The sequence below is a fragment of the Megalops cyprinoides genome, chromosome 13 (genome assembly GCF_013368585.1).
Source record: "Megalops cyprinoides isolate fMegCyp1 chromosome 13, fMegCyp1.pri, whole genome shotgun sequence".
Lineage (NCBI taxonomy): Eukaryota > Metazoa > Chordata > Actinopteri > Elopiformes > Megalopidae > Megalops > Megalops cyprinoides.
The window spans coordinates 17,033,292-17,055,244 of NC_050595.1; the positions used below are offsets into that span (position 1 = coordinate 17,033,292).

Genomic DNA, 21,953 nt, shown 5'->3' on the forward strand with positions numbered 1-21,953 from the left:
TAATCTCAGCATGTTCTCCCTCTCCCAGGCAACTGTCACCATGGGCTAGTGTCCACAGATGGTACCCACTTCACTGTGGTGCCCTGTGTGACTTGCAGTGTAAAAAATAGCTGTTGGCTACATGCACGTATATTGGAGGACTGTATTTGTGCTCCTGCACAATTGAGTCCAGAGATTGTCTCAGTAAGCCTGATGTTCACCTGGCAAGTAGAAATAGGGAAATAGGGTTGCATAAAGGGGAGAAGCATTTATAAAAAATTGCAGTGCCACTTTTCTCACTTCTGACATTTCAAATTCACACTGTGAGATGCACTATTACCCTCCCCAAGCCTCCTCCATCTCCTCGACATTTTCTTTAACTAAAGCCAGCATGAAAGCGCGGCGGAAGCCTTATCTGTGACAGGCAGAGACGCACTGCGGCCACAGACACTTATTTTCAGAGAGCGGGATCTCTCTCAGAATTGCACATGAAATAACCCGACTTTATCAACCTCCCAATTATGCTATCAAAAACCCCCAACTTCATCATCCACCCACACAGCCCTGACCTCTGCATCATCAACACAGTTCGTCTGGTTCAGGCAGGAGCTCCAACATCCCATAATGCTGTTGTCTGTCACTCTAGCAGTTATTTGCAGAAAATTAGCATAGATGTGTCGGGTCAGGCCTCAGATAGAGATGTCAGCCGTCATAAATTGTCCTTGAGGCTCAGCGGTGGTAATATACTAATTTTACAGGCTGCTAGATTCTGGCAGCCGTGCAGCTGATTGCTGAAGGCACGCATGTGAATCAGCTGCACATCAAAATCAGTTTCCACAGCCTGTGCCTAAACCATGGATCAACATGTGCATCTGGACCCAGCCAATGATGTCATCCCAAATCATCTTGGATCAATGTGTCTTACCCTGTAACATGTATCATAGGACCATGCCATATCTCTTCCCTGTACAGCAGCATACTGGCTGCCATGATGATTTTTTCAGGTGTTAGAGATGATGGAAAATGATTCATATAAATTTTCTTGATTTGTGTCCACAGAGTAATGATCAGAGTCTTGAAAAATCTATTAAAACCCTAGAACACTGTAGTCATTATACCTGCCTTTGGCTCCTGTTCAGCACAGCAGGCAATAAACACATTGAAAGAAAAAGTCAGGGGAATTTGTCTATGCAATGAAATAATAAACATACCCCCAAAATTGGCTCAAAATGTATAACTCAATCATAACACTTGTTTTATTATACAAGCCCCCCTTTCCATCCCCAACTGCAAACACTGAAACAAAAGCCGAACAAAAATCTTTCCATTAGATTTTTTTTTTCTCCAAAAAAAAACATCCTGCAGGTTCACAGAAATGCACCAAATAATGCCTGCAGAGCAGAACTTCCCTCTGCATAAAATTGAAAAAGAGCAGCCAAGTTCTGGTGCCAAACCAGGCAGACCAGAACTCACTAAAACACAAAAGCCCTACTCAACAACCAGCTTTCCCAAGACAAGGACCCCCTGGGCCAGCTGGCTCTGAGGCCCACCGAACATCCACACTGAAATTATTGAGCCTCAGAATCAAACCACAGACAAACAAAAACTGGAATAATGAAACTAGATTTGAAAAACAAATATACTAAAAACTGAAACTGTAATGTTGTTAGGCCCTTACTAGTGCTCAAAAGATCCCCATCCTTTTAGAGGAGGCTGGAAAAACTGTGTCTGGCAGTTAAATATGCCATAGCCTGAGGGAGAGTGTGTAACCAAACTAATGAAGAGAAGATGTTATAATATTGTGAAATGATTATTATCATTTGATTATTATCAGATAAAAGTCTGCTTACCAATGACATTACAGAGACCCCTGATTACATTTTAAATTCATTACATTTTGATGTCCTTACACATTTTTATCCTCTGTACAGGCGATAAAACTCTGTCAGTTTTCACCATTGTTGAGAAATTAACTACCACTAAGGGAGGAAACCTTTCTCTGTGGACTCCAGCAGGGACAGAGGAGTGTTGTTTCCCCAGGAAGAGACCCGGAGAGAGTGATGTGACTTCAGAACATGTGACTGCGGAAGTGCAGTGTGCACCCTCTGCATTTTACGACATTCCATTGAGTGCTTATGCTTCAGTCTTTACACCATTTTTAACACGAGTACATGGCATGGATTAAAGCTCTCCGTGTCCTCCCTGGCTTTCTTCTTAATCGTTTCAATGGGGATTTGCCAGCTCTTTGATGTCCCTGTGATGTCGTATTAGTTCAACTATCAGGGAATCCTCTCACGTTCACATCTCTCAGACCGTCATCTAAGAACATGCATCTCCTCTCCCAGTCAGGCTGGGCCGCCTCAGTATCAGATTATGCATTAGAGTGAGGTTAGTTAATTACAGTCCACTCTGAAGAGGACCTGCCCCCCCCCCCCCCCCCCCAAAAAAAGGGGCATTCCTGCCAAAAACACTGCCACTGTTAAGCCATCATGCTGCGGCATTATAGTGATCCAACTAAAGCTGAAATCTAAAGATAATGCTAAAAACATCATGAAAAAGAACATAAATTGGTATATTCAGTTGCATCTGAGACCATAAGAGAGGATAAGGAAGTATCACAACATGGATACTTCCTTGTCAAGCGTTAGGAACGATGACAATGCAATTGCTGTCTACTTCAAGAGCTATACCACATGTCCCCTCCAGGGGCCAGTAATGGATGGAAATCTATTACACGATGATTGTCATGTGTCATTGTTTATTTGTTAAGTGTGTGTATATGGATATGTCTTTCCAGTTGTTATTTTGTCCATAACTGAGCTCCTTTCAATCAAATGTATGCAAACCAGGTAATTGTTTAATTGTTATTGTGTGTTTATACTTGAGTCATTGTCTGTCTGATTAATAGAAGTAGACCACTCATTGGTTAAATCATCTCACTTGTCTAAGCAGGAAGTCTAAGTAGGTCATTAAATACAGGTATGTGGTTTTAGAGGCAGTTTATTGTAGTCTGTTTATGGCTTAGCTCAGGCTGGTTTCCTTGGTTCTTTGTTGATTTCTTAAAGAAATGTTCCTCTAAAAATAATGTTTGCTCTTTCTCTTCATTTTTTACAGGAGGAGTATCAGCCAGCCTCTTGAGATGTTGTTGTCCTGGATACCCCAGTGCATCACGCATTAACTCTACAGACCTAAAATGAGCATCATCCATAAGCATATGCCTCTCATTCAATATGATTCTATCTAATATGGCAGCATTTACCTTTAATTATAAAGGAAGTATTGAGTTGAATTAAATGATTTTGGTGATATGGTTAGAGATCTGGCTTTACTTCATCCTGATCCTATGTTACCATTAAAAATTTCAGGTGAAGCTCACAAAGATAATTGGCACAGAATGCCCTCATCTCTACCTGTGTGAGGTGTGGTGTTTGTGCTGTAGCAGTGACCCTGAGGAAAGTCATACACGGCTCATTGTGTGGACGTGCACACAGACACATGAATAAAGCAGGAGATGCTGCAGCTGGAGGCTGAGCTGAGCTGACAGGAGAGCCCTGATGGCTGCATTCTTCATGTCAGCGATGTGGTGTGGTTTGCATTTCTCACTGCTGGGGAGGCAGAACATGGAGTGTAAGGGAAAAAGGACTGTGTGTGTGTGTGTGTGTGTGTGGAAGAGAGAGGGGAGGGAGGGGTGCGTGTGGGGAGGGGAATGCAAGGCAGAGTTGTGACGTGAAGCTAGCAGGGGGTCTCTGAGGAAGGGAATTTTGGAGAGAGCTGAGAGCTGTCAGATACAGAGATGACCTGCATCTGAAACAGCCATATACTCTGAGTGTTTCTCTTCTCTGATGGGGAGCTGGACACTTATTGTATGTAGAGTGTATTTTATGTTGAACAGCAAATTTTTATGTACATCATTACACATCCTAAGCAATAAATTATACATCTGCTAGGACAACGCAACTTGTGATGTGATGCAATTACCTGAAGTCACAATAAAACTATTCATTATATGGAATGGCACCAGGAGGAAAGTGCTTCACAGGACTGAAGAATATAACCTCAATTCCTGACTTTGGATCATGCCTCATCTCTGTCATTGCCAGTAAAGTCAGATGCAGTACAGATGCACTGAACAAACAGAAGTCTAATCCTGGCACTGTTCAGCAATATACATATGCCATTCAGTTGAACCAGTAAGTCCCAGAGAAGCCTGAAGCATACGTTTAGGATCTTAGATGTGCAGAGAGCATGTCAGCCTCCACAGCACTGAGATAATCTGCTTAGACAGAACAAAGCTGCGTACTAGTGGCGTTCTTTTTGAACCAAATACAGTGTTGTGCTGCATCCATGACAAGAGGTTCATTATTCATGAGCGCCGTGACTCCCCTATTCTGGTGAGTCAGAGGAGATCCATACTGCGTGAGGTGCAGAAAGAACCACTGAAGGTCTTTATGAAATGATATTGCTGCACAGTTATGCTGAGCTGTGCACTGTGTAGAGTCCTACTCCTGCAGGTCACTGATAGCACAACGGTCCTCAGGCACAATGAAAGTTTTATGCTGCTATATTTAAACACTTTGAGACACAGAGCTGTGGATTGATATGCAGTCTTAGCGTGTCTGACGCAAGCATTGGGGTGGGTAGAGAGTGGGGGGGGGGGGTTATGGGGAAGTGGAGTTGTTACAGTTGTGATATTATTCCTGTGGTGATTTTTGTGGGGCGGGGCTGGGGAATAATTTCCCAGAATCTTCCACTCCATTTGACTCTTTCCCCTCTTTTCTCAGTACTCACTGTGACTAAGCATACACAGGGCTCAATGCTTTCTTTTTTTATCAATAATGTTTACTCACTCTCTGTGATCTCATGTTTCTCTAAGAGCTGCAAAGTCATTTCTTCTGAAGTATAAACGAGACACCGGTTCACCAGACTAAATGAATTCTGCTTGCATCAGTGCTGTTGTTTGCTCCCGGAGCATCAGGTCATTAAGAGAGAGAAAACGCTGAGGGGAAAACAGAGGTGTGATGGTGTTCTTATCAGCTCAGCTTTATTTCTTGGACCAGGGCAGAAAGAGTGCTTTTTGGGCGAGGTCGTCGATCTCGTTACGAGTCTGGCGCTCAGTCAGTGCGTGGATCTGATATCTCCCTGCTCTTTGCAGCCTGTTTCTAGGATTTCAGTTTTAATTTGCACCGAATTACAAGTGCAGTAAACACGGACAGAACTGGCCCCAAGCCCAGAAAATGTATAAAAAAGGGGTTTGTGCAATGAATCATTTTTAACAGGGGCAATCAATTGGAATCAAGAATTAACAAGAAAATTTGCTGTGGCAGTGCAACACCCCAAAGCACTGCGTTTACTCGGTGCTGATTCACTGAAAGTGACAAAAACACACCCACACGTATCCACTCACACTCTTATGCCTGCACGCGTACACACTCACACACTCATGTACCAGCACACATGCCATACACACACATGCATGCTCTCATGCGCACACACATACACATATACAAGCACATACAGTATTTGGCATGACAGTATAAATGAACAGAGGAACTCAAAGGGCCTGCCATGGCACAGAGTGTGATCAGCCAAAACTTTAGGTAAGATAAAGACACCTGGCCCACGCTTCAGCAAGGTGTGTTCGAGTACTCAGCCTACTCTGCATTTTTAAGCCCCTGGCTGCAGATAGGCAGTCGAGCTGTCTCCGCCTATAACACACAGAGGTATGGGGCATAAGCTTCACCCCTGTGTTGAGAAGCCAACAATTTCTCTGACTCACTTGGAGGCGGTAGTTTAGGCTGTGAGAATCCCCTCCCCTCGCTCAAATGTGCCTACGGACCTGGGACAGATTCAATATGGCAGCAGGTGTGCTCCTAAGATATGGGAGCAGGTCCCTCTCCCTGTAAATTCCATCAATTACATTCTAATTCCTGACCAGTTATTTTAATTCAGTCAATTCAATTCCTCTCAATTCCGATTTTAAGTCAATTAAAAAAAATACAATTCCCAAATCAAATTCCCTTAAATTCTCTTATGTCCTATAACCCAAGCCCAGAGGCAGAGCCCACAAACACTTACTGTACCTAATGCGCTAATGTGATGTAATTGTGCTGTATGACTCACCTGCATGACTCACTTCTGTGTCTCGCTGTCCTTCAGGAGAGAAGTGAGGTTCCACATAAACACCTCAAACCATGGCATTCTCTCTCACTCCATTATAGCTGGACCTGGGGGGCCATTCAGCACAGACTGGAAGGACAGCGTAGCCTGTAGTGGGAGGAGAGGCTGTGGCAGCTACAGACTGAGGCTATTCAGGCTCAGTGCCTTGTGTAAGTAAAACCCACAGTGCTCCATGTGGGAATCAAAGCCATGACAGCACCCTGCCCCATGCCTGAATAAAAGGGCTCCATACATTTCTATCTCACTCAGGACCCATCTCACAGTTTCTTTGGCCTGTGCTGAAAATTTATCAGGACTATATCTGTCCAGGGCTGTTATTGTGGGGAAATAATGAAGAAAAAGGACATTTATTATTTAACATTCTCAGCATTTCAGACTGTTGCTCTGGAAGGCACATGATGAAACGACATTCCGGCTTAAAATGTTCTTCCTGGCTGTGGAAATGGTACTTATAATTTATCGCTGTAACAAACATGAACAGTAACAAACCTTTCTAACAGCAGCGCACTTTTATAGCAGTGACACACTTTTACCAGCAGTAACACACCTTTTATCAAAGCTGGCTGCCCACTGCTTCCCCAGAGTGATGGACTAGAAGGTATGACCACAAAACGCCCTCTCACCTGAGGAGAAATGATGTGAAACCTTATCAGCATGCGTGTGTGAGCAGAATCAGTCCGCTTCTCTTCACACCTGTAAAGTGGCACAGCAGTGCCTAGCACCTACCCACAGGTAGGCCCAGCAGGGCCATAGCTGCCCTGTCTGCACAGCTGGGGGCCACTTTCTTCCAGGCAGGGCCCACCCACTGCCTCTATCTGCACGGGCGACTGAAGAAACTCCCCAGGGTCATCTGCATGCAGCAGATTCAGGGGAAAAATGTGTCTTAATTTGGATTACTGCTTACCTGACACTTTCGGATCTCCTGTTATCACATTATCACATAAGAGAGTGCAGCACAAGTGCCTGACTCTCAAAGATGCAGACTCAGACAATCTACACAGAGACTTTTCACGAGACATTGCAATGAATTATGGAACAGACTTGAATAAACACAAATGCTTCAGCATAGTTAAAACACATGCTTACTTCGTCCCTGCAGTCATGAATAATTTTGCTGGCCCGTGAGTGAGTGTGTTAAAGGCAGCAGGAAATGAAAGCCTGAACACTTCAGATGAGATCTAATCATGTGCAAAATGAGGAAGTCACTTCCTGTCTCTTCCCCCATCATCAAACTACACAGTCAAAAGAAATGGAAAGCAACGTGCAATAAAAATGTTCTCCTTTCAATTGTGTTCATCAGCTTTCCCCTGACACACTCACTGATGTGCCATTCTGTGCTATATCTGGTAGTGTGGGAGGCATAGTGTGTTGTTGTGCTGTGCTGTGCTGTGCTGTGATTGTTACAGTGTGTGAGGCAAAGTGTGTTGCTAAGTTTTGTCCCTTTGCCTGAGAGTTCCACCCAGGTGCACACAGGAAAGAGGCAACGCTGAAGCATAGCAACACTTTGGTGACTTCTTTAAATAACAACATTTTTTTCATTTCCTTCAACAGTTGCTGGAGTTCCTGTGGACAGCATTTTGCTGATAGTAGGTGACACACAGACCGGGTCGCATACAGTATCCATCAAACACAAGCTAAATCATATACAGTATCAATCACACAGCGAATCACATACAGTATCCCACATTGCAAACACACAGATACCAACCCTCTGTTTTATCCTTGCTAAATCCTGGTTCCCGGTTATGTCACTGTACATTCATTTAATTTCCTGTAATATACAGAGCATCCACTGCCCTTCTAAAAGCACTAAGATCTTCAGTTACTTAAACAGGGCAAAGGCAGAGTTTAGTCTGTTACAAGAAATTCATTTTTCAGAGGCAGAACATTACAAAATAAATGCTGTGTTTGTGACCTTTTCGAGCAACCTGTCCAATCCCACTGAGTCTCCTTATCATGTTTTCTGATGCCTAGTGGGTGTTCTCCTGTTATATTATGTTTGTTTGTTCCCCTTTCCTTTGCCTGTGCTCATTACTGTTACATTTATGACTGGCAATAATAAGTATGTATAATATTGCAGCACACACAACTTTCACTCTGCCAAGCCGTTGTCCTGCATGGTCAAGCTCAGTGGCATCGTTAGGTCCAATCATTCAGGGCTGTAGCCCTGAATATTTTAAGCCTAGCCCCGAATATTTTCACCCTGAAAAAGGAGGTGTTTATAGCAAAACAACAGACAGACTGTGTGACAGAGCGGAACTTGACCTGCAAACTAAATAATGTGAGTTCCCCCATGGAAAAATAGAAGCTTACAATGAAGATCAGTGTGGAAGGGGCAAGAGAGAGAGGAGGTGAGAGAGGGAATGAGAGAGAGCAAAAATATACCAAAAGCAACACTTCCAGGGACACACAAAGCTGCATGTATGTGTGTGCTTCTGGGTTCTCTTCTTATCTGTACAGTCCCTGCTACATAGTAAGCTATTTAGACAGTTATTGCTGCTATGTAGCAAGCTCACTAGCCAGTTTTGTTACACAGTGGTGTGGATCTCGCAGGAGCTGAGTGACAGCTGTGATGAACCATAAAAAGCTTTTTGACATGGCCGTAATAAAACGATTTAAAACTCTCATTATTTTTTTACACCTATCATTATAGTTCACTAGTGTGACTCTGGCTGAAAGCCTACAGTCTTAACCTTTTATAGGTGTCATTAAAAGCTTTGACTCTCGTGGCTGCAGTCATTTAACATTTTTCAAAATTCAGATGATGTAACAGGACGTTTAGTGTTGATAATGTGGCATGTTTCTGCTTAACAGAAAGGTGAGGAACTTTAAATCATCTCCTAGACCCAGAAATGGAAATATTAATCAATTTGTCAGTAATTGCGGGAAAAACATAAAATAACAAAAAAAAAAAAAGAAAATTAAACAAACCTGAAGATAAGGCAAATGCCATTGGCTGAGACTGAAAAACCATTGAAAGCCTGAATCACCCTGTGAGGCTGGCTGAGGGATAAACATTCACAGACCAAGGCTTTAGCTCTGTGGTCTGAATAGAACTTGCCAGCCGTACAATGCATGTGAATGTAGAGCTGTGCTGTGTGTCTGTAGGATGTGAAAATGAGGGCAGGATGTTCTACTCTTTCACTGCAGGAGTTTTAAAATGCAGCGTCTCTATTCTCAAAGCATTGTCTGCTGCCACCCCTGCTGAGCCGCAGCGCCTCTCTCTCACAGCAGGGGGCGAGGCTGAGCTCCTTCTCTCCAAAATCCCATGAGCCTCCATACAAAGAAATCATCCTAACTGCAAAAGTGTGGAACTGCATCCTGTCTGTTTGCCTTCCACAGAATCACCATTTAATGTGGGTCTATTTCTACTTCTAATCCTCTTCCCTCCCACTAGCTTTACAGAAGTAACCCTCTCAAACAGTGCCACCTGCTGGACATAGAGGCACTCTGTAGCTTCTGTCATCACATCCCCATGTGGAAGTCACACACATATGTACTGCATGTGTTTAATGTTTAGTACAACTGCATGAAGCTGGCATCCATAGGAAAGGTGAGAGAGGTTGTATGCTTATCTCAGATATGAGTGGGGGTAGCTTCTGTAACCTCTTTAAATCCCTCATTCAAAGAACATATTCTGTAAATTTAGGTCAATTTATATTTTTTATTCAGAGCTGTTCATTTGTCTGTTTCTTAAGCTTTTTAAGATTTATGTCTCCCTGCAAAATGGCTAAAAAACCCAGTCACTGAAAAGGCAAAGGTGCTATATTAAATGGCTACCAGATGACTTGCAGAGATAGGAACATTATTTCTATTGTCTGGGTAACAGATGGTTTGGCCCTGAGAGAAAAGTACAAGTGTTATACTGCAGATGATTCTCTTAAGGTGCTGACTTGATGAATGTGAATACAAAACACCAGAGAGCAGCTGTTCATAATTCCACAAAATAAGAGAAATTGTCACACATTATTACAAGAATCAGTTTATGATCTTCTAGCAGCACAAATGTTTTTCATAGAAATGAATTTTTTATCATTTTACACATGAATATGAGTAAGATCAGACAGTGTTGTAAAATATGTCAGACAGCATGAGACCCCCCCCCCCCCCCCAATAATGTATGCAAAACCAGTACAAGATTTCTGCAGAGACAATTCCAACGAGAATGCTTTACAGTAGACCTACTAGATTACAGTATTAATAAAGGGACGGTATCAGTCTCAAGGGACAATATTCTGTGTTCAGAAAAGAATGAAGGGAAAAGAATCATAAACTCACATCAGAGTGTCACCAACGACATGTTATCAGACCATTTAATCACTCAAAATACCTGAAAATATGATTGTATAAAAATTTGATCATGAAAATATTCATTAATAATATTCTCCTTCTGAGGACCCAGCAGTGTGCAATCTCCAATTTAACATATAGCTTTCCATTTCCCATTGAATGACTTTTATGGACCTTCAACTCAGTGGTCAGAACAATGAAGAAGACGCAAAAATAGATTGAAAGGGAATCAAATATAACATTTTAGGTCTGATATAATCTCTTGAATGCTGCAGTTGACCCACCTGACCCACAGAGTTAATCAGATATGGCAAAAAGATACTTCTAAGTAGTCTGATCAATTTCATTTTGGATCAATGCCTAAATATGAAATCAGCTAAAACGTTTGATCTAATAGAAACCTAACCCAGACACAATCTTAAGACTGTCATCTATGATCTGTCCCTCTTTCAAATGTCATTTGCTTGTATGGGACAGATCAGGAGCCTATAAAAGAGCCTCTAAAAATTCAACAGTCAATATGTTGACTGAAACAATAAATAAAGAGCAAAAGTGATAGTGATGTGAGCATGAGGCTTCATGAACCCCTAAATGACACATCAGTGACACTCCAATGTCAGTGTTTTGGTGTGGAAAGCAAACTATTTTGATTAGTCCAAACAAAACAGTGATTGTGGGAACATGATAATTATACTAAATATGGGGTTCAGAAAGCTTCATTCATCACTGCTAAACAATAATAGTTATGTGTTCTCAAAGCTTCAGGAAGACTGCTTCATCTAACTGGGGAACTATAGGATGGCTATGAAAAACAACATGACATAGTGCCATTCAGTTCCACAACCCTGGATGCCCTATCACAACCATATTGTGGAATGTTCACCTGCCTTATTGATAAGCAATTACTACAAAATAATAATAAACCAGTTTTATTAACATTTAATTTGCTCTCTTGAGCTTTGAAAAAAGAAACAGTTAAATGCTCGACCTAATTAAGGATATTTACAGTTCATACTTATGCAAACCCTCAAAGAAGAATACTCCCTTCAGACAATTATTTTGATTGTAATCTGATACTTTTACGTTCAAAATGATCACATTTGGATTAAACAAAATTGTAATGGTATATAATCATCTGTAACGACATCCACTCCCTGTAACAGAAGAAAACATGAAACAATGGCATATGCAGTACTAGCAGGCATGTTCCACACATTTGTGGTCCTCTCACACCGCATTCAGCAACACGGTGTGGCAGTTATAGAATGCAGGGTATCTTACAGAAAGAAAAATGCAACAGATCCCTACAACAGGCCCCTCTTACGATGGGAAGTGGAGCCAACTGAACAGTTAGGTCTGAGGAATAATTTTAACTTATTAACATGTCTATTACACAGAGGCAAATATTCTGAGCAGACTTCCCCTAACCTTCATAAGATGCTTAAGTTCTGGTTTAGTTTTCCTCTTCCATGATGAAACTTGAGGTCAGAGTTAAGAGGTCACCAGGCGTGCACCCTGTCGATTAGCTGTGCATTAGTCTCACATGGTCTCTAAAACTACATACTACCTCATGAATACTTCTGTTAAATAGGAAATCCAAACCAAACAAAACATCTGAGAGGAGGCTTGATGATTTACAGGACAAGCCAGCAGGAAAATGAGGAGGTAATGTTCTCTACACATTGCTCGTATCACTTCCTAAATGACAATTTGTGTCTTCTGCATCAGAGCAGCTCCACAAACAGGAAAGACTCCCTCCTACTTGCACAGCTTCCAAAGTGGCCCTCAGAAAAACAGTAAAAAAGTAAAAACACATAAAAGTAAAGAGAAAACCTTCACACTCTCCAAATGTCACAATGAAACAAACAAAAGGGGAAAACTTCACAGATGGTTACACTTGGATTTGTGGGTACTCTCATGTGTCATGCCTTATGGCAACCGCAGTGTCCACTTGTGCAATGTGCAGAATTCCCTTCATTAAGCACAGCCCCTTTTTCCCAACCTGAGCCCAAACAGCACACCCAGAGAACGTTGTGGTTTGAGGATGGGGGGGGGGTCTAGCTTCTCTGGAAGGCTCCCCGAGCTGCAGTAGAGGCCACGCTGGCGGCCGTGTTCTGGAAGGTACCATTGGAGAGGACACCCTGAGAGAACTCCTGCTGTGCTTTCTGAAAGCTGGCACCTGTTCGCCGATACTTCGAGTGAACCTGCGGGGTGGGAGTATTTGCTGAATAAAGCACTTGTTATTCAACAGCAAGACTTACTGTTCATATCTGTCTTCATTAGGACTCAGTGTTCGATCTGCCCTCTAATTGTATTAACAGTCAATACCACACACGGGTACCCTCACACCATAGCACACTTACTGGGGTCCAAGAATATCCAGAAAAAAGGTCTTTTATCTGGCAGTATTTTAACAACCTTACAGAACTGGTAGAAAAACCATTCAGTATGCAGATTAAGGGATATACCATCCATCCTGAATAATGTGCTATTTTGTGTTATACATTTTGTGACATAAAAAGGTAAAGCCCATACCATTTTCAGCAAGATGATGGACAGCACAGCACAAACGGTGAAGAAGCCAGCAACCACCATCATCACTACGGCGACAGCCAGGTTACTACCAATCATGGAGATGGATGAAATCCAGCCACTGCAGCAGAATGACGACATGATGGCTTTACATTTGCCACATTGTGATTCACACAATCTTCAAACAAACAGCAAATCAAAATTCATAATGCAGATATATGAAGCTCTCAGTCACACACAAAGCATAAAAGAACTGCTGGTATGTTGAGAGTGAATGCGGCAGGTGATTCTGAAGTGAAGGACAGCATACATATGAGGGGATTCACACAGAGAGAAGACTCTAGCGCAAAGGAGTGCCATACACTTACAAAAGGAGAAATGCAACCAGAGATCACCATCAGATCAGGAAGTAAGAATGAGAGGACACCAACAAATCCAACTAATTAGCAAGTAGAATCAGAGGACACCAGTAGAACCGGAAGTAAAACCAGAGAAAACCAGCAAATCAGGAAGGAGAAACCTGTCAGAGAGACAGGGGAGAGGATAAAGGAGACAGCCCACAGGTCAGCGCACAAACACATGCACATATGTACACACCAGCAAACACACACATTAGATGCCCTCACAGACATGCAGACACACACACACACACACACACACTCACCTGTTTCCCCATTTGGGGATGCCCACGCTCTGGATGATATACACAGCCACTTGGAAGAAAAATACAAAGAAGAAGAAGAAGAAACTGAAGGAGCTGTCAGACCTGGAAGAGAGGAAAAAGACCCATGCTCACACTCACATCAACCTGCACACAATAAGAAATGATCAATCTTTCCATGTAATGCAAAGCTGTTGGGGCAGCTGCATAGAAATATTCCTCCAAAATCAAATTAGCTGTTTGCACACACTCATTTTAAATGTATACTAAATGAATAAAAATAAATTAATATAAAATCCAAGTTATTAATCTAAATTAATTTTAGAATTCATAAATTCTACATTTATTGTGAGAATACATGCCAAACCAGGGGTCATATCATTACAGCACTTTGGACTGATCCTTCAGTAACACATTTAAGCAAGAGTTGTGATATTGAATGATAACCAAATTAACTTACAATCAAAACAATGTGCAAGAATTGAGGAAAAAAAATGTATAGACTGATTTCATTTTTACTCAAGGGTTACAAGCCAAAGCAGGTATATGGACTGCCCTGCTAAAAACATTTTTAAAACATGTCAATGTTTACTTATGACTCTAAACAGCTACTTTCATCTAGGGCCGTGCATAAAGCACACCATGGTAATGTAACTTGAAGAGCAGAGGTCTCACTTGAAGGCTTTGTAGATCGGCCGGTACCAGCAGAGGAAAGAGCAGGGGGTGAAAAGGATGAACCACAGGATGGCCAGACCAAAGTCCACCCCGTAGCTGGAGTCCGCAGTGAAGTAGGCCAGACATGCCAGCACGTTCAGGAAGAGGGTCACACAGTGAACTGCAGAGAGGAACACAGTAGCCCCCCCCCCTTTGTAAAGACCCCCATACCACTGATAATACCGTTGGTGAGCACATCTGCAATGACCCTAGTGAGTGAACAGCATGATGAGCAGCACGGGCGCCTGGCCCCCACAGAAAATCATTCAGCACCATGCAGGACCTTATGCAAAGGTCTGCATGAGAACAGGGAGGACTGAAGCTGACAGACAAAAACTATAAGAAACAGTATTCAATAACGTAGCGTGTAAGAAGACAAGTGAGGTCATTGCACTGTTAACACACACACACAGATGGGTGTGCACACAAAATGTACTCACACATCCACAGGTAATACATCATCTTGCACACTCTCTGGTACTCCAGGGGAATATCTTCATTGAAGTCCTGATAGAAGCATGGCTTTACGGGACAGATCTTGGGAAGGGGTGGCCAATTGTTTTCTCTGCCTATGAAAGAAACAACCAGTTTTATCAGCCCGAGACAAACTGGCTTTTCAATTACTTCCCCCTGAGGAATAGTGGTGATTATTTACTGATCATTATATCAATAGACTGATTAGTTTAGTAGAATCAGTATACACCGGGACAATGATGATTGTATTCTGTGTAGTTTTTAGGTTGATCACAGACTTACAACCTGTGACCTACATTCCAAGTGATGCTGCTATGTTGAATTAATCATGCACGCAGGCACACTGAAAGTGTGTACGTGGCACAAGGCCGTCCTAACGGAGAGGCCTATGATTTCGAGCATATAACTGTAGTTCAGTACTAGGTCAGTCACTTCATATTTAACCATTTGGGTGGATCAGATATATCAATGCATATATCACAACCAAGATATCTCAGATCTTTGCTTCTTATATTAAACGTTTTGGCGTAAGACTCTAAGTGTGAAACTTAAAGTGCGTGTAACATCTGAGACTCTGCGAAGCCTTGCTGTACTGAACATCATCAATAAACATCTTTTGCCTCTTCTGCAACCATGGTCCAGACTGAAGTTCTTTGTGTAACCGTTTATTAGTTAGCTTGCAAGTGCGTGAATGATAAAGCAGTTCTTACTAAACTGTTTGAATGACAGAGCAGCTCTTACTGCACTGTTTGAATGACAGAGCAGGCAGGAAGTCTCTCTCACTGCTGTGTCACGTGTCCGTCAGTAAAAGGCTTGTAACTGAGCAGCAATGCCCTGCTTGACTGTGTCTTTCTGCTCAGGATCCTGTTACCTCACTCCTCCTTCTTTAGTGATTACGTCTCCAAAGAAACATGACTCTGAAGTACATTCAACCTCTGTCAACTCAAAACGGGGTTGGGGTAGGGGTGTGTGTGTGCGCGTGCATATATATACACACACACAAACATACATATATATATATATATATATATATATATATATATATATATATATATATATATATATATATATATATATAAATATAGATCAGTACCTGCAGGGGCCCCTCTGTTCTGCAGGTCTCTCTCTTTGCGCTCCAGCTCGGCTGCCTTCCTCTCCAGTTCTTCCTGCTGTCTGATCAGGTCTGCCTGACCTGCAGCCGCTGTGACCTGGGGACAGAGAGGGGCAGGTCACGCCTCTGCCACGCACAACCACCTCTGCACACACTGGGAATTACTCGAGGTGGGAGAGATATGCTGTGGAAATTACACAGTGTGGGAGTCACATGCTGTGGGAGTTACTACCTGTGAGAGTCACACGCTGTGGGAGCAACATGCTGTGGGAGAAATGTCTGATGTACTGACCTGGGGACTGGGTTCCACTGAGGCTTGCAGCACAGCTGGCTGGGAGGGTGAGGTGGGGACAGGGATGGTGGTGGTCTGAAAACATAAGGTCGGACACAAGGCAACACTTTTATAACAGAGTCATGCTTTACTCTGACTGGCAGAGATATGTACACGCTTCACACTAATTGGCACACTAATTGACTAATTGAGATAGACAGGGGCTGCACTGAGTAAAAAGTGTAAAGGGTGATTAAACACAGCGCTGAGGGGAGCAGCATGACTTAAACCTGACTTTCACTTCAGACAGATCCCTGCACATACACCCAAAAAGCAAGACTATAAATACTGAACACAGCAGTTCATGCATAAATACTTCCATCAATAGTTCCATGTAGACTATTAGCAGGACTTCTGCATGTGCACAAGCATCAAACTATATAAGACAAACCAACAAAAGGTTAACTGTTGTTTCTCTGCAGGTGTGTCTCCCCTCTTCATGTCAGTGGTGCCATATGGTCAGTCTTACCACTGTGGTGCTCTCAGAGAAAGGGTTGTAGTCATCCATTCGTTCAACACCAGAGGCAGTCACCTGTGTGACTGAGGGGTCCTGGTGAAGAGGGACCGAACAATGACCGTTACCACCAGGACAGGGTCATAATCAATATTATTGTAAACAAAAAGGGGGAGGTAAATATATGACACCCTTAATGACACTAATTATTGGGCCAGTATCACCACACTTTCTCATAAAGAAAACAAGTATGGAAATCTGGAGAGCCTTATAACCCTGTGCAGAATAAGGGAACATTATTATCAATTTACCTGTCTTAAAGATTGAGTGAAAGTAGAGCTCCTCGCATTGAGTCATTATTCACAAAGAAACAGGACTCCTTCTGTTAGAGTTTCATGCAGTGCTTCGGGAAAATACATATTGCTAACTGAAATCACAGCCTTCATCTGTTCTGAAGTCCAGATCTTTGTACAATAAAAGATCTGCTTGGCCAGACAATGGCAGCCTGCTTGTGATTACGGAGCACCAGCGCTTTGAAAAAGGAAACGATTTCTGCACTACTTATGATCAACGGCTTGCTTCTCCCACAACTTTTCATGTGGGAGCTTTCATACAATTCTAGTAATATGAGTAGGCCTACCATACAAATAAAAGAAACTGTTTCAAGTTGAAATGACCCACAAAGACAGTTCTGATAAATATATTCTAGATAAAGTATCAGACAAGCGAATTATAACAGCCGCGACCACAGCTTTAATGACATATCAGAAGAAAATATATGATATCTACTTTATTGATCTGCAACGGCGAAAATGAGTTTGTCACCAAAATACACATGCAGGGTACGATTAAAACATACACACAAGAAAACATTTCTACACACAGAAATCACATTCTATGTGTAGAATTATTACAACATTAATGCATTGGTCAGGAGATGGATATCAACTTTAATATACTAACTGTTGGTGTGATACGTCGGTAAAGAATTATCTTACTGGAAAATATTTAGCCTAATTAACCATAATATTGCTAATTACGTTTTGTTTTGCCAAAGCATGTAGCAAAGCTTCTGTCGACAGACAGGGAAGAGTTCTTTAGCGACTGCTGCGGATAAGAAGTACATTAGCAGAGCTGTTGTCCCTCAGTCTTAGCAGCGCATAACCCAGATAGTTCATCAGGGTTGGGGAGATAATGTGAAATGATTGTTGCGTTACATACATTAGCATGTGCAGAAAATAACAGCTTTATAATTAGCCATCTAGCCACACAATTACCACCATGAACAAGACAAAAGTTTCAGAGGGTAAATTAAGAAAGTTACATCTAATAAGACAAGAACTAATAAACAAACCCATCACCTCCACCTCACCTGAGACTTATATAAAGTCCCACCCCTGTTGTCTTCCCATTGGGGGTAAAAAGCGGCTTGTCACAAATGAATGGCTGCTTAGTATGTCGATAATGCACGTCTCCGGAACAACGTTAAGTTTGCCCAACCCAGCAACCGACCCAACAGGTTTTACGCAAAACGTTCAAGGCAGACAAGCCTTTTGTGTTGAAAATTGTTCAGATTTGCTCGCAAACCTCTTACCTGGAAAGGATTAACCTCCACGGGGTCTGCGAAGGGGTTGTTGTCAAATCCCGACATTTTCAGCGAGAGGTCCTCTCTTCCCAATGGTACACAGTAGCGACCCTTTTACAACTGCGGCTTTCTTCCCACTTCCTCGAGACAAGCCTCATACGCAAGCGTTTGGGACAAGACGTCACCTTCGAGTAATCTCGGGTGAGTGTGAGGGGGCGTGCCACGGAAACTTGTGAAGACAGGTGATCGCGTTTGGGCGTGCAGACCAATACTGAACACAACTGCAACGTGGCCTTATTGCGCACAACCATGTACTGCGGTTAACCCATAACAAAATAGGGGCCGGAGAGAATGGCTTTCATTGAAATACTGGTTTGGATCTGGTGTCGTTTACTGAACAATAACAGCAACATTAATACAAACCATTACGTCGCCACCAGGTCGCTTTAATATATAGATGAGACAGCGGAGTGCCCAAGGATAGTAGTCAAGGACATGTTCGTGTAGCTATTTTATCAATTCGTATTCAGTAAAGCTACTCCCCTGTGAGGCCTTGGACCAGCACTGCCCATGTTTGTAAAGGTTCTTTGAGGACACAATATTCAAGCCAATCACTCATACAAAAACCATATGTTTTATTACATCACACAGAAATATAGTTTGTAAATTCAGGGAATGGGTTTATAATTGGGTAAAATGCCAACATAATTGGCTATACACATAATCGAATATGTTCATGCCTATAAACATGGAAATGAGTAAAAATGCAGGCATTGTAAATGATGTAGCAATGTAATGATATGATTAAACTAGTTGCAGCAGACAAGCTTGATGGAAATATAACTGTTAAAATCTTTCAATCACTATTTCATACCTACAAAATATACTAATTATCTGTACTTGTATATAGGCCTATATACATAAAATGGGAAACGGTGTATATAAAAGCTACACAAGTTTTCATGAAAATGTGCAAGATGTTCCTCCTGCATTTGGACAAGGCTGTACAAATGTATGGGAGAGTATAAGACAAAACTCAGAAATAAACCCTCCGAGATGCTCTCAGGCTTTGTAAAAGATCCACCAGAGGGTCGTGGAGCTGCTGCAAGGTGAATCGGTGTCTCTGCACCAGGTGCCTGTCGGGAGCCCACGCGTGGTACAGATCCTGTAGAGCTCTGACGTCCTCGAGCGCATTGTGTGCCTGGTAGGACTTGTTGAGGAAGAGGCTGACCAGGTACTGCTGAGAGTACCTCCTTACCGTGGTCTTAGCCAGGAGATCTTTGCTGAGCAGGAAAGTGTCCAGGAAGCCGTCGACAGCCTGCTGGAACTCTTCCTCGAGGGAGAACTCTCGCAGCACCCTGGCCAGCACGGGGCAGTCGAAGCGCTTGGCATTGTGCGCCGCCAACAGGGGCCGGTGCACGGAGCACAGGAAGGCAATAAAGGAGGTCAGAGCCTGCCGGAGAGGGACCGTCTCCACCGGCCTCCCGCGCAGGAGCAGCGTCTGGTCCCGCACGGTGAAGCCGGTCACCCTAGAGGCTTCATCCGTCATGCAGCAGCGCGGTAGCACATGCACGTTGAAGGTCCTCTCTTTGGAGATGGCTGACAGCTGGATGATATCACACGTCGCAACATCTGCAGAAGAGATTAATTGTGCTTTTAATACTTTGGAGAGCACTGGAAAGCCCCGATTAGCTCCGCAATGCAGTAGTGAGAGGTGCGGATTGTTGGAAGTCCCAGTGATTGTCTGTTGTGCTGCTAAGGTGAATAGACCTATTCAGCATCATAAAACTTGTTCCAAAATCAAGGAATTTAATCAGTCCAGTACCCCTGTTAAAAGTCAACTCTATGCTGACAGAAAAATGTCTATCTTCTGTAATGAAACATACATTTTTACAATGGGACGGCAAACCACAGTGCGTTTTGTTCTTACCTTGGAGGGACACCTCTAATTAGAACTAAAAATGTTAATACTAAGATAAACTCATTACTCAACAGCAAAGCGCACTCAGATCAGATTGAATCTGACCAACAGACTGCTGTTCTACTCGCCAGATGATCGTATTTCTCAGTTGGCCTACACCAGTTCAATTCACAGAGGTAATTGTAAAACACACACGAAACCACTTTGAAACAATTTACTTCGACAGTTTCCATAACATCAAATAAATGTGTGCTTATTCTTTTTACAATACCTAGTCCTGTGGTCTCCAAATCGAAAAACACTAGAGTGTAATCGCTCCGCGCAGTGGCATCAGTTGTCCTTGGCAAGGTTCCCGATTCCTACAAAAAAAAAAGGGGGGGGGGGGGGGTAATGATGTCGGGGTTGACGTTAACATTAAATGTAACAAAGTAAAATAAAATCTCAAAACTACGGTATAGTGTTACATTTGACTTTCACGGCTGTCCATTGTTATGTTTATCTTTCTACTTCCTGATAAACTTACTGGGGCGTTTGACAGAATGAAAACCATACAAATAACCTTTGATCACACTTTTATACGCACGCAAAAATCGAGACGGAGTTCATGTGGTACCTTCCATCCAACAGAAAATAATGTAAAAAGTATAAAAATCAATTCCTTACCCGCGAGGAATACATTCGTTGTATGCCAAGATGTTCGCTTTTTCACTTTACTTGAAAAAGTGTCAAAGTGTGATAGTAGCGAAGTGTCTTCTCACTCCAAGACGATTGTGATCCGTGAATATTCTGAATCTCATGAATAACAGAGTCGTTAAGCCTCGAGGGAGGGACAGACAGGTGGTTACGACTATTATCTACGTTCTGAAACTATGAGTAACAACAGAGGTTTGGTTCACTGGAACAAGACACTCCATGATAAAACTATAAGTTTTGTTTTCAATATCCACCTAATTCCTGTAAATGACTATTTTAGTTAAAAACCCTACGTCATAAGCGCTGTATGAGCTATACTGGCGCTATTATTGAGTCATATGACGGGTTTCAGACAGTTTCGTTTTGTCCGAAATGCACGAATGCGGAGAAAGATCGGTATTGTTCGCATTGTGGCAACTCTTCCCCACAACAAACGCTGTAATTCTGACATTCTGCATTAATCGCACTGAATGTTGCATTATACATTCTCTACAACGTTCCTATATTCACAAAGGTATCAATCATACACTTTCACTGCCACTGTTTCTTTGTGATAAAGAAAAGGAAGAAAATAGCGCGCACACACGGTGAGACTTGAAAGGTCAGCGAAACAAAATTCTTTTGTTTTTATTCTGTGCAAATCAAATGTCCTACGCTTCCGAAAGGAACGGAGACATCACAGGTGAACGCAGAACAAAACGTTCCTTTGTGGTTACAAATATTTACTGCCAAGTAGTCAGATCCTGGGGGAATTCGATGTTAAATTATTATAAACGATAATTTCTAACATTATAAAGTATTACTTTAACTCCAGTGCTGGTTTCATACATCATCACTGGCTTTTGGATTCGTATGTACAACATTGTTCAAAAGCAAATATCAATACAATGTCAATACAAGCATAACACTTTTGCTCCGAGGAAAATATAAAAAACCAAGCAATGAGAGTTTAAGTGATGTGAGAGGAAAATTACAGTGATGATTATGTGTTCATAAACTTACTAGCACAGCAATATACATGAGTGTATTTT

General features: G+C 42.3%; 2 protein-coding genes across 2 annotated transcripts; both read right to left on the reverse strand.

The window, feature by feature from the left end:
* Nucleotides 1-11,433: 11,433 nt before the first annotated feature.
* Nucleotides 11,434-18,454, reverse strand: LOC118787997 (secretory carrier-associated membrane protein 2-like). Its single transcript, XM_036543810.1, has 9 exons — nucleotides 18,318-18,454; nucleotides 16,739-16,819; nucleotides 16,231-16,305; nucleotides 15,921-16,035; nucleotides 14,794-14,922; nucleotides 14,315-14,474; nucleotides 13,643-13,744; nucleotides 12,982-13,099; nucleotides 11,434-12,650 (listed from the first exon to the last, which is right to left on the reverse strand). Exons 1-9 carry the CDS (start codon nucleotides 18,372-18,374, stop codon nucleotides 12,504-12,506), a joined length of 984 nt encoding a protein of 327 aa, XP_036399703.1. The 5' UTR covers nucleotides 18,375-18,454; the 3' UTR covers nucleotides 11,434-12,503.
* Nucleotides 18,455-19,210: 756 nt separating this feature from the next.
* LOC118788306 (protein PML-like) lies at nucleotides 19,211-20,293 on the reverse strand. The gene is made up of 2 exons (XM_036544265.1): nucleotides 20,290-20,293; nucleotides 19,211-19,940 (listed from the first exon to the last, which is right to left on the reverse strand). The coding sequence occupies exons 1-2, from the start codon at nucleotides 20,291-20,293 to the stop codon at nucleotides 19,345-19,347; spliced, it is 600 nt and encodes a 199-aa protein (XP_036400158.1). The 3' UTR covers nucleotides 19,211-19,344.
* Nucleotides 20,294-21,953: the final 1,660 nt, after the last annotated feature.